Raw genomic sequence first — 11,763 nt, 5'->3', positions numbered from 1 at the left:
CCAGCCTGAGCACGACCTTCCACTCAGTGCTCATCATATCAAGGAAAACACATCTGGAGGTATAAATAGCATAAAAAAATCTTAGTCAAAATAAAGATTGGTAAACATTCTCTATTTCAACAAGTTCATTTATAGACCTCAATTCAATTTTCCAAAGTAAATATTTTCCTTGATATAAATAGTACTTTCGGAATGGTGTTTAGCCACTGACAGACCATTCAACAGCCAAGAAATGCAATCAACCAGGAGACGTATTTACAACCACCTCTACAACTTGGCTGTCAGTTCGCCGTAGCAGCTATCACAGACCCTCACAGACTTCTTGTTGGCCTCCAGCGGCGCTTGTTTGCTGGAGCAGTCGTGGCAGAATATCTGTCCACAATTTCGGCAGTGGTGGCGCCGCACCGTCACTGAGAACCCTTTAGAACAACTGTTGCAACTCACCACCTCAGAGTCATCAGCCCACTTGCGCTCAGACAGCTTCCTCGTCTCCATCTGGGGGAATAAAACCTCTTAACTGATTTGTCAGGCACATAGTTTCAGATGTTTTCAGCTCTCACAACAAAGATTTCCAAAGGCCACAAAGGAGATTAGTTGGGTTCTCATTACTGTTTTTCATGCTCACGGTGCAGAAGTCTTGACAAACTATCACTAGGCTCATAAAGCTATTCATGTAAATACACAGCCTCTACCATTTGAAGCCTTACTTAATGCAGGTGTGTAAACTCTCAAATGTTTGATATTATAATATAGATTTACAGAGATGTGAAATGAGAGACCAAGTTCCATTACACATCTTCCTGATTTTTATACTAGCACAAATATACTCACTGAAAAATAAAGAAATGACAGAAAATAAAACTATTAGTATTAGACTGCCATACAAAAGGCTATAAGGAGGCTTCAAGAGGCTAGATGTCCTACACAAGGCAGCTCCTAGAATGGACAATTCACTAACTTCCCGTCCCATCCATTAGTAGATCTAACCTCCATTTAAAACTCAGTTGTCTTTAATTACATATCTCCTCAGTTTGTTCCACTCATCCACAGACACTCTTTCTTAACCCGTTCTGGCCCATTTCCTTCCTGAACCTGAATCTATCAAATTCATACCCATGACTCTTTGTTCTTACACTTGTTTTTACTCTGAGTACTTCATTTTAATCACCCTTATTGATCCCTTAAACCCACTGAAATTAAATCCTCTCGCAGTTTATGTTACTCCAAAGAATGTAAGTTAAGAATAAATCCTTTTCTGTATGGTAAATTCCTTAGTCTATAGATCATTTTTGTCATTCTTCTCTACTGATTCAAGGAGGTCTATATCCTTTATGTAATAGGGGAACCAAAACTAGACACCATAATCTAGGAGAGGCTTAACCAGTGCCAGATGCAATATAACGACAAGTCAATAAAATCCAAAACTTTGCACGATGCCTGGCAGTAAAAAGTGATTTCTGGGTCAAAGATCACAACTTACACACTCCTCCCTCGGGTCAGCTTCAATAAAGTCCCTCCACCTCAGTTTTGGTCATCTTCTTCCCGGTGGCTTTATTTCTAACTGTTCAACAAAATAATTTTCTCATCTCTTCACATGTCCATACAATCTTAATCATGTGTCCTGTACTTTTACCAACATCTCTCTACCTTTTACTGTTCCCCCTGTGTTCATTTGTAACCCTGTCATGCCTTTAGAAACAACTAACAAAAGGCTGCCACATTGCCACACTTGCCTCCCCTCCTTCCCTTGCTCCCCTCTCCCTCCCTCTCCCAGCCCACCACACACCTGCAGGTTCTGGTTCTCGCGCCCAAGCTCATGCAGGGCAGCCACAGAGTCGTCCAGTTTGCGCCTCAGCTGTGTCAATTGTCCCTGTAGCCGCTCCACCTCGGACTCAGCAGCCAGACAGCGCTCCACCAACCCCTGCTGCTCCTCTGCTGATGCATCCACCCGCATCTATAGCAGCAAAAGGAAGAGGAATAGAAGTAGAATAATACAATGTTTATACGGATTTATAAATGGTGTTTGGCAATATCCTTAATTTCCCATAGAAGTTTTTTCCTTGTTATGAGTACTAATTGGCATGGTGACTGAACTGCTGCTGCTGCTTCACACACCCACCTGCAGCTCCAGCTTGTCCCCGGCCAGGCCCGTCACCTCAGCCTCCAGGGTGGCCACGCGGCCCTCCGCCTCCACAGCCTTCTCCTGCTGAACCTCGAGCTGCTGCGTCAAGCTAGTGATCTGTGTGTTAAAAAGATATCATGCAGGATCTTGAGTGGTCTTCCCTCTGCTCTCGCTGGAAAGCTTATATGCTTGTACATGTCAAGCTAATTCTCTTAACCCAGTAACAGCCAAATTTGTGGCTTTACCATGCAGCAGCAGCCAAATTTGTGCCATGATATAAAAAACCCAAAATAGATGATGCATAATCTGATCACAAATGCTTTGATATATATTATGAAATGGTTTGTGTGAGGGATGAGTTTTTCTGATATTTCTCGCTTAGAGGGACCATTAAGAAACATGATCCCTGCTGCTACCGGGTTAATGGCAGTTCTCCAAGAGTATTTTTTTCTAACAGCTAAATGCCATACTGATACCATTCCCCTTAATGCAAGGGATACAAGATTATCACCTACATTACACTCTCTCCTTCATGGGCCATTCCCTTGACATCAGCTCCAGCAATATCAGGATGCTTTCTATGAACCACTTCTTTAAATCAACAGCAACAGCCAACATATTGTCTCCAATGCCACAAAAATACCAAGAAAAACTGAATGGAAGTATGTGGAATTCAATATAGGTGAAAACAATTTAAAAACTGCTGTTGTATTTTGAGTTGGTAATAGTTGCTATCTCTTGGTAAGGGTGAAAATTTAGTTGTTTTTTTGTCTACGCCTATAGCAACGGTAGGCTTGCTTGAGGGGCCTGGATGGTAGTTGGCTCCAGCCCGTCATGGCGCAGGCAAGTGTTTATAGTGGCGCCATCTTCTCTGGTCTGCAAAATCACCGTCCACAATGCCAAGAATCTACTGCAACACAAGATCACTCACCTCCTCCAGCTGCGCCTTGGTGAGCTGGTCGTGCTCCTGCTGCGTCCGGGCGAGCATCTCCTCCAGTGTCTGTAGCCTTGTCTGGGCCTCATCACGCTCCTGCCGTTCTGCCGCCAACTGAGCCGCGTGCTGCCCCGTCAAGGCCTCGCGCATGGACACCTCGTCACTGAGCTGCGGCACAGTGGAGGAGGAGGAGTGGATGAGATGGAGGAAAGGAAGAGGATGAGAAATAGAGAAGGTGGAGTAAATGAGAACAATAAGTGATAAGGAAGGTGGAAGAGAGGTAGAGAGGATGCAGTACAAAATGAGTGGTGAAAGTGGAGTAAAAATGGAAGAAGAGGAGTGAAGGTGGAGTAAAGGAGTGGTGAGGAAGAGAAAGTAAAGGGAGAGGAAGAATGGTGGGGTGAAGGAGGAAGAGTGGTTGAGGTGGAGTAAAGGAGTGGTGAGGAAGAGAAAGTAAAGGGAGAGGAAGAATGGTGGGGTGAAGGAGGAAGAGTGGTTGAGGTGGAGTAAAGGAGTGGTGAGGAAGAGAAAGTAAAGGGAGAGGAGGAATGGTGGGGTGAAGGAGGAAGAGTGGTTGAGGTGGAGTAAAGGAAGTGGTGAAGGTCAAGCAGAGGAGTGATGACCAGGGTGGGGTAAAGGAGGAGTGGTTCATGTGTGTTACCTTGTCCTGGAGGTCCCTCTTGTCCTCCTCCAGCTTGGCTTTCTCCTGGGTGAGGGTGAATGTGTCTTTCTGGAAGCTGATGACCTGTCCCCCCAGCTCCTTGCACCGGGCCTTCGCCTCCTGCAGGAGAGGCATGTCACACATATATATTTATTGAGCACATGCAGACACATACACAAGTTTTAAATTGAAGAGTATTAATGTTAAAAAATATCAAGAAATTTAGTATCCCACAGAGAACGCCTGACAAATGGAATGGTCTACATCCAAAGGTGGTTTGAGCAAGGAACATTCACAAGTTTGGGGATAAGTTGGATAAACGAGATATGGAGGCAGGATAATATGAGCATCACTCAAATCCTGTAAACAAGTAAATATACCTACGTAAATACACACACACACACACACACACACACACACACACACACACACCTGCAGATCCCCCTTGGCAGTCTTCAGTTCATGCGCCGTCAGGTCTCTGGACTTCTCGATGGACTCCTTCTCTGACGTGACGGTTGCCACTTTTTGCTCAAACGCCTTCTTCTCCTTCTCCAGCCCCTCACACCTCCCCTTCAGCGCCACCAGCTCCTCACTGCTCCGGGCCTCCTGTTCCTTAGCTGCTGCCTCCGCCTGGGTCTTGGCAGCCTCCAGTGCACTCAGGGACTCCTGTAACTGACTCTTCTCTGTGGCAAGACGCTTCAGCTCGGCATCCAGGCTGGTATTCTTGGCTTGGTTGGCCTTGAGCTCCGTCTCCAGGGTACTGTTTTGGGTCTTCAGCTTCTCCACCTCGTCCTTGGTGCTCTCCGCTGCAAGGAGTGCATTGGTGAGTTTCGTTTTCAAGTCCTTCTTCTCCGTGACCTCCAGTTCAAGTTTCGTCTGTAACTCCTCAGCACTGTGGGATTTCTTCTTCAGCAAGTCCTTCACTGTCTCCAGCTCGATCCTGAGAGCCTCCTGGGATGTCCTGGTGCCGGCAAGAGCCTCCTTGGTATCCTGCAAAGCCCTCTCACCCTCTATTCTCTTGCTCTCCATCTCCGTCACCTTCCCCTTGAGGCTCTGAATCTCCGTGTCCCTGTCCTTCACCAGCGCCTTCTCCTTGACCAGCTCTGTCTTGAGGGCCTCCATATCCTTCAGCTGCCTCTTCAGGCCATCCGCCACCTTGTCCTTCTCCCTCAAACCAGTCTCCAGGGCGGCAATCTTGGCAGCTGTGTCCTTGAGGGAGTTGCCGGAGTTGGTGAGCTTGTTGTTGAGCTGTTCAATGGTCTCGTTCTTGGAGGCGAGGGCGCTCTCTGCCGTGTTCCGTGCGTGCTCCACCTCCCTCAGACTCTTCCTCAGCTCCTCCACCTGCTCCGTCTTCTTCTGCAGCACCTCACTCTCTTCCTTTGAGGCGTCGTTCACCTTCTCGCGTAGACTCTCCAGTTCACCTGTCTGATAAAGAATGGAGGACATAAGGAAGAGGAAAAAAGAGGGAGAAAAAGGAAAGGAGAAAAATGGAAAAAAAGGAGAAAAGAAAAATGAAAGACAGAAGAGAGAGAAAAGAGGAGAAACACAGGAGGAGAATGAGGGTGAAAGCTTAGGTTGTTTGTCTTGCTTATGGTAGGAGAATAAACCTGCATCATTTTTATTCATTGGTCTGAAGGAGAATTAGGGAGAAAGGTTAGGTCATTTGTCTTGCTTATGGTAGTAGAACATATGTACATCACTTCCCTTCAACCTCTTCTTCCTAATCCTATACCCACCACATTCTAACTCCTTCAACCTCTTCTTAATCCTACAACCACCTCTTCACTTCCTTATACATCTTCCTAATCCCCACTAACTTTCTTCACTCCTTCAACCTCTTCTCCCTAATCCTCACCTCCTCCCTCAACCTCTTTTTCCTGATCCTCCACCAACCTTCTTTACTTCCTTCTACATCTCCCTAATTCTCATCTACCTTCATCACTCCCTTCAACCTCTTCTCCCTAATCCTCCGCCCACCTTCTTCACTCCCTTATACATCTTCCTAACCCTCCACTCACCTTCTCACTCAAGTCCCTGGTAAGCTTGTTCTTGTGTTCCTCGGCCTCCTTTAGCCTGGTCTGCAGTGACGGTACTTGCTCCTTGAAGCCCTCCAGCTCGGACTGAGTAGCCGTGTACTTCTGGCTCAACTCTGACACCTGGGGAAGGAAGGGAAGGTGAGAGATGAGTTGTGAGTGGTATTGGTTGGGATCCGAGTGAACATGGTGGACAGACTAGTACCTGGGTGTGTAATGAGTGACTTTTGGTTAATAGAGAATGGAGAATGTAAGGAAGGGAAAAAAAGGGGGAGGAAATGGAAGAAAAAAGAAAGACAGAAGGGAGAGAAAGAAGGAGGAAGAAAAAGGAAAACAGAAAAAATGAAAGACAGAAGGGAGAGAAAAAAAAAGAGGGAGAAAATGGAAGAGAAAATTGAAAGACAGAAGGGAGAGAGAACAGAGGGAGAAAAAGGAAAAGAGAAAAATGAAAAACAAAAGGGAGAGAAAAAGAAGAGGGAGAAAAGAAAAAACAGAAAAATGAAAAACAAAAGGGAGATAAAGAAGAGGGAGGAAAGGAAAACAGAAAAATGAAAAACAAAAGGGAGAGGAAAAGGAAAACCGAAAAAATGAATGACAGAAAGGAGAGAAAAAAACAAGAAAGACAGGGAAAAGGGAAGGAAAAAGAGAATAAAAAGGAAAAAGAAGGAAGACCCCCCAACTCCCCCACAGGTCCCCCCACTAGTGCCAGGTCCTGCATGGCCCACCTGTGCCTCCATGGCCTGGATGCTCTCCATGTAGTTGGCACACTTGGCCCGCAGTTCCTCGGTTTGCTGGCTGCTCCCCGACAGCACGGCCTCACGGTCCTCAAGCTGACTGTGGAGTTGTGCCGCCTCCTCATCCTTGCCCTGGGGGGAGGAAGAAACTGGTGGAGTCATTGGTGGAGTGATGTAGAGACTGGTGGAGTGATGGAGAGACTGGTGGAGTGATGGAGTGACTGGTGGAGCGATGGAGTGACTGGTGGAGTGATGGAGTGACTGGTGGAGTGATGGAGTGACTGGTGGAGTGATGGAGAGACTGGTGGAGTGACTGTTGGAGTGATGGAGTGAATGGTGGAGTGATGGATAGACTGGTGGAGTGATGGAGAGACTGGTGGAGTGATGGAGTGACTGGTGGAGTGACTGGTGGAGTGATGGAGAGACTGGTGGAGTGAAAGACATAGTGATTGATGGAATGATTGACTGACTGACTGATGGAGTGATTCACTGACTGACTGATGGAGTGATTGATTGACTGACTGACTGATTGATGGATTGACTGACTGATTAATGGAATGATTGAGTTACTAAGCGATGGACTGATGGAATGAGACTGAGTGAATGACTGCATGCTTAAATGACTGACTGACTGAATGACCAATTGAAAGATAGAGTGATTGAATGAATGACTTTTAAACTAATTCACTGTTTGATTCATCCATTAAATAACTCATTGGTTGATTGACTAACAGACTGATTCACTGACTGTGGGGTTAACTGAGACTGATTCATTAACTGACTTACTGATAGATAGACTGAATGATCAACTGACTGACTGACTGACTGATAAAACAGACTAAAAGTGACCAGGAACCAAACAAAAAATCTGAACTAAATTAAAGGACTTGAAAAAAATAAATAGAACCGGGCTTTTTTATTATTATTGTTTCCTTTTTTTGTGCCCTTGAGCTGTCTCCTTCGTTGTAAAAAAAAAAAAAATAAATAAGCCAAATTTCCCTACACAATAAACTACACAGAACAGGTAGGAGGAGACTAATTAACCTGCCACCCACCTGCAGCCTCTTCTTCAGGATGTCCACCTCGTCCTTCAGGTTGCGAATCTCCTCCTTGAGCGACGCCGCGAGCTCAGACTTGGACTTGAGGTCGCTGTGCAGGGTGGTCTCACGCGCCTGAAAGCTGCCAGCCTGGAGGAGGAGGAGGAGGAAAGAAGGAAGGACAAGAAAGGGAGGAAGAGGAGGAGGAGGAGGAGGAGGAGAAAGAGAACGAGGAAGGAAGGAAGAGAAAGGGAGGAGGAGGAAAGAAGAGAAAGGAAAGAGAAGGAGGAGGAGGAAGAAAAAGGGGATAAAGATGAGGAGGCAGAGTAGAAGGAGGAAGAAAAAGTTAACAAAAAGAAAAAGAATATCAAAAGAATAGAAAAAAAATAAAAAAGAACAGAATGAAAAAAACAAAAACAAGAAACAAACAACAACAAATAAAGAACAAGAGCATCAAGAGAAAAGAAAAGGATTGAAAGAGAATAAAGGGCAGAGAGGGAAGGAAGAGAAAGAGAGACAGAGATAAGCCACAAGGTACACAGACTCTTTATCTCTCCAGTTCCTTTCCTTTTCACTTTTACTGACCTGTTACTCCTCACCCATCTCCCCCTCACCATATAGTATACAGTAAAATACATATACAGTAAAATACATATATATATACAGTAAAATCAATGCATTACAGGACTACCATAAACAGAGAAAGCAATATATCACTGGGAAAAGTATGGCAGTGTGCTTAAAAATATTCACGGATTTACAGAAAGATACAAGATCATTTAAAAAGATGGGACACTACAGGCATAACTTAATCCTCTAAAAACACAACTAGGTAAAACAATCAGGTAAGAACACCAGAATCACACCCCCCCAAAAAAAAATTAGTAACATCTTCAGACTAGTAATAATATAAAGAAATTTCACTGTAGATTTAAGAGACAAGAAACCACAGTGGCAATCAGTGTTATCTTTAGTTACCTTATTTCCTACCTGGTCTGCTTCCCCTACAAGACTAATGGATGCAATGAGCTGTGGGTGTAATGGTTTAACTAAAGGAAGGAGGAGAAAGGGAAGAGGAGGAGGAGGAGGAGGAGGGAAAAAGTGATGAATGAGGAAAAAGGTAAGAAAAACAAAAGAAAGTCAAAAGGAAATAGAAAAGAACAGAATGAAAAAAAAAGAATGCGTATCGACACCTCTGCTCTTAATAATGATCTTAATAAATAATAATCTTGAATAGTAATCTTAATCTTTCTCTTCACCTATGGCTTTCTTTTTAGGAGCATAAAGCAGTAGATACTTTTTTTTCTTTTCCTTTAGCCTTGGTCTGTTCTCGGTCCATCTCATCTTAGCGTAAAAACAAACATCATTTTCCTTAAGTTTCCATGGAAGAAAAATGGACAAGTTCAGTGAGATTCAAAGACAATATAAAATGACAAAACAATAGAAGTCACAAACATCACCTTCACCACACTCCATATCATCTTCAGTACCACAAGACAAGTGAAGGAAGATCTGAGTGGAATAACAATATGAATGAAAAGGCCAATCAGTTTTTCCTTAATATCCCTCTCATTCAACATCACCACCTCAATTTCCTATTTTATTGCCAATAGTAGAGCAACATAAACAAAGGACAACCAAATGCAATGCAAGCTCCAATAGACAAAACCAAACCATTCAGTATTATCTCAATCTTATTTTTAATGATAATCACTCAAGTTGTCTTCTCTTTAATCATTAGCCCCTTGACTGCGGATTTCCTATAAGAAGACCTCACCAAGCAATAGGAATGGAACAAAAAGTGGCTGCTACATTTCAATGAAGAAAAATGTATAGTCCTGCACCTTGGGAGGGGATATCCAGCACACCAATACAACATGGGAAACACTCCACTATCCACCACAGAGGCAGAGAAAGATCTGGGGGTATATGTTATCAGGCTACTAGTGAAAACCAAATCTATGCCAATCGCAGCAGACGTGTTAACCCTCAGACAGCACTGGAACTATATATACATAGACAGTCCAAAATTCAGTCAGTCAGTTTTGTATGGCAGAAATATAACAACATTCCCAGAGTGTGGTAGAATCTACATATAGACGATAGTTAAAACACCCTTCTATGCAGCGTAACTATATTTATGCTATGGTCCTAAGGTCGGCAGTGACTATATATAGACGATTGATTTTGGGGGAGCTACTCTTCAAGTGCTGCCACCATCTAAGGGTTAACAGAACAAAACAATACCACCTCGGTTTCCTATTCCATCACCATCACCAAAGCAAAATGACCAAAGGACAGCCAAATATATAATGCAAGTTTGAACGGAAACAACAGACATCAATCATAATAACCTCAATATAATTTTTAATAATCACCGCTTCATAAAAAGCCCAAAACACAATCACAGATCCCCCAACAAACTATATTCTCCATAATGGTCAGGATTTAAAAAACAGACATCAATCATCATCACCTCAGTCTCATTTTTAATCATCACCGCTTCAGAAACAGCCCAACACACAATCACATCCCCCCCCCAACCAAACTATATCCTCCATAATGGTCAGGATTTCTACTCTGCACCCAACACTAATGAGATTTACTGCACAAGCTCCAGTGGCAACAAAACAGACAATTATGAAGTAGGACAAGCAGGTCACTCAGCACAAGCCACAGATCAAAATGAAAGAAATCTGTCGAGATACCAAGATACACGAGCAAAAATTAATAGTAAGGAAACAGCTCAAGGGCAAAAAAATAAAGGAAACAATAATGAAAAAAAAGCCCACAAATTAGTTAAGTGTATCAGATATCCTAAAGTCACTAGAACAGGCTCAGTATCCAACGCATTCTCCCACTATTTAGGATGCCACAGTACCATAATGGACAATACAAGCATCAGTAGCAAGAAAACACACTCCCGGCGACATTACCTCAATCTCCCTCTCGATCAGCTTCCCCCTCAGGCTCTGCAGCTCCTTCCGAAACCTATCCTCCAACACCTTGACAGAAGCGCCCTGAAAACACCGTCATGCAGCAGTCTAGTCATACACAGGTCAGGCAGGTGCTCAGGAAGGTCTGGTGTGCATGGTGACACACACATGCACAAACACACAAGCGCAATCAATCGTAATTTGTGAAGTGCTTTAAAAATTCTTCGTTGTCATTTATTTAAGCCAGGAATGAGTTACTAGGTTAAGAAAGTCTCCCAGTTATGTTATTAATACCCCAGTGAGCTAAACCATGCATGACATCCACCTCTGAGCTTGTACAGATTTTTTTTTTTTTTTTTTACAGCAGTGCAAGGGCATAAAAAAGAAAGAAAACAATAATGAAAAAAAAAAAAAAAGCCCGCAACTTACTGCTCCTAAATAGAGTAGAGTGGCCAAAAAGAGAAATCAATTTTGGGAGGAGAGGTGTCCTGATACCCTCCTCTTGAAAGAGTTCAAGTTGTAGGCAGGAGGAAATACAGATGAGGGAAGATTGTTCTAGAGTTTACAAGCGTGAGGGATGAAAGAGTGAAGAATGCTGGTTAACTCTTGCATAAGGGGTTTGGACAGTATAAGGATGAGCTTGATCAGAAAGTCGTGTGAGGCGAGGCCACGGGAGGGGGGGAGGCATGCATTTGGCAAGTTCAGAAGAGCAGTCAGCGTGGAAATATCAATAGAAGATAGAAAGAGAGGCAACATCGCAGCGGAATTTAAGAGGTAGAAGACTATCGGTAAGAGGAGGAGAGCTGCTGAGACGAAGAGCTTTAGACTCCACTCTGTCCAGAAGAGCTGTGTGGGTGGAGCCCCCCCACACGTGAGATGCATACTCCATACACATATAAAAAAACACATACAAATACTACACATAAAGACAATATAGTGAGTAAAACCAATGAAAAATACAAGCAAGCACATACACAAACACACATACAGACAAAACAGTGAATGATTAACAATGAGAAGTATAAGCAAGCACATACACACACATACTAACAAAAAAGTAAATGAGAAACAAAGAGAAGTAATACAAGCAAGCACATACACACATACAAACATACAGACATTAACACACACAAAAATAAAACATGAGTGAATAAGTAACAATTAGAATTCAAGCAAAGAACTCACTCCAAAATATGACATAGTTGCATATTTACCTTTGAAGAAGCGAGACAACACAACATGAACACATAAAATTTTCATTAGAGGTAGTTATGTTTAGACTGACAACTGAGAATATATAAAAAAA

General features: G+C 43.4%; 1 protein-coding gene across 1 annotated transcript; it reads right to left on the bottom strand.

The window, feature by feature from the left end:
- Positions 1-221: 221 nt before the first annotated feature.
- On the bottom strand, positions 222-10,541 carry LOC126992191 (early endosome antigen 1-like; the record flags this gene model as incomplete). The annotated part of the gene is made up of 10 exons (XM_050850851.1): positions 222-495; positions 1,787-1,954; positions 2,120-2,239; positions 3,054-3,224; positions 3,718-3,837; positions 4,150-5,142; positions 5,736-5,873; positions 6,476-6,616; positions 7,540-7,671; positions 10,458-10,541. Coding segments are annotated over 10 exons (2,295 nt in total), but the record flags the coding sequence as incomplete, so codon positions are not given.
- Positions 10,542-11,763: the final 1,222 nt, after the last annotated feature.

The sequence above is a fragment of the Eriocheir sinensis genome, unplaced genomic scaffold, assembly GCF_024679095.1.
Source record: "Eriocheir sinensis breed Jianghai 21 unplaced genomic scaffold, ASM2467909v1 Scaffold415, whole genome shotgun sequence".
In the NCBI taxonomy this organism is placed as follows: Eukaryota; Metazoa; Arthropoda; class Malacostraca; order Decapoda; family Varunidae; genus Eriocheir; species Eriocheir sinensis.
Note: the sequence above shows the minus strand (reverse complement) of the source record. Positions and strands in the feature narration are given on the sequence as shown.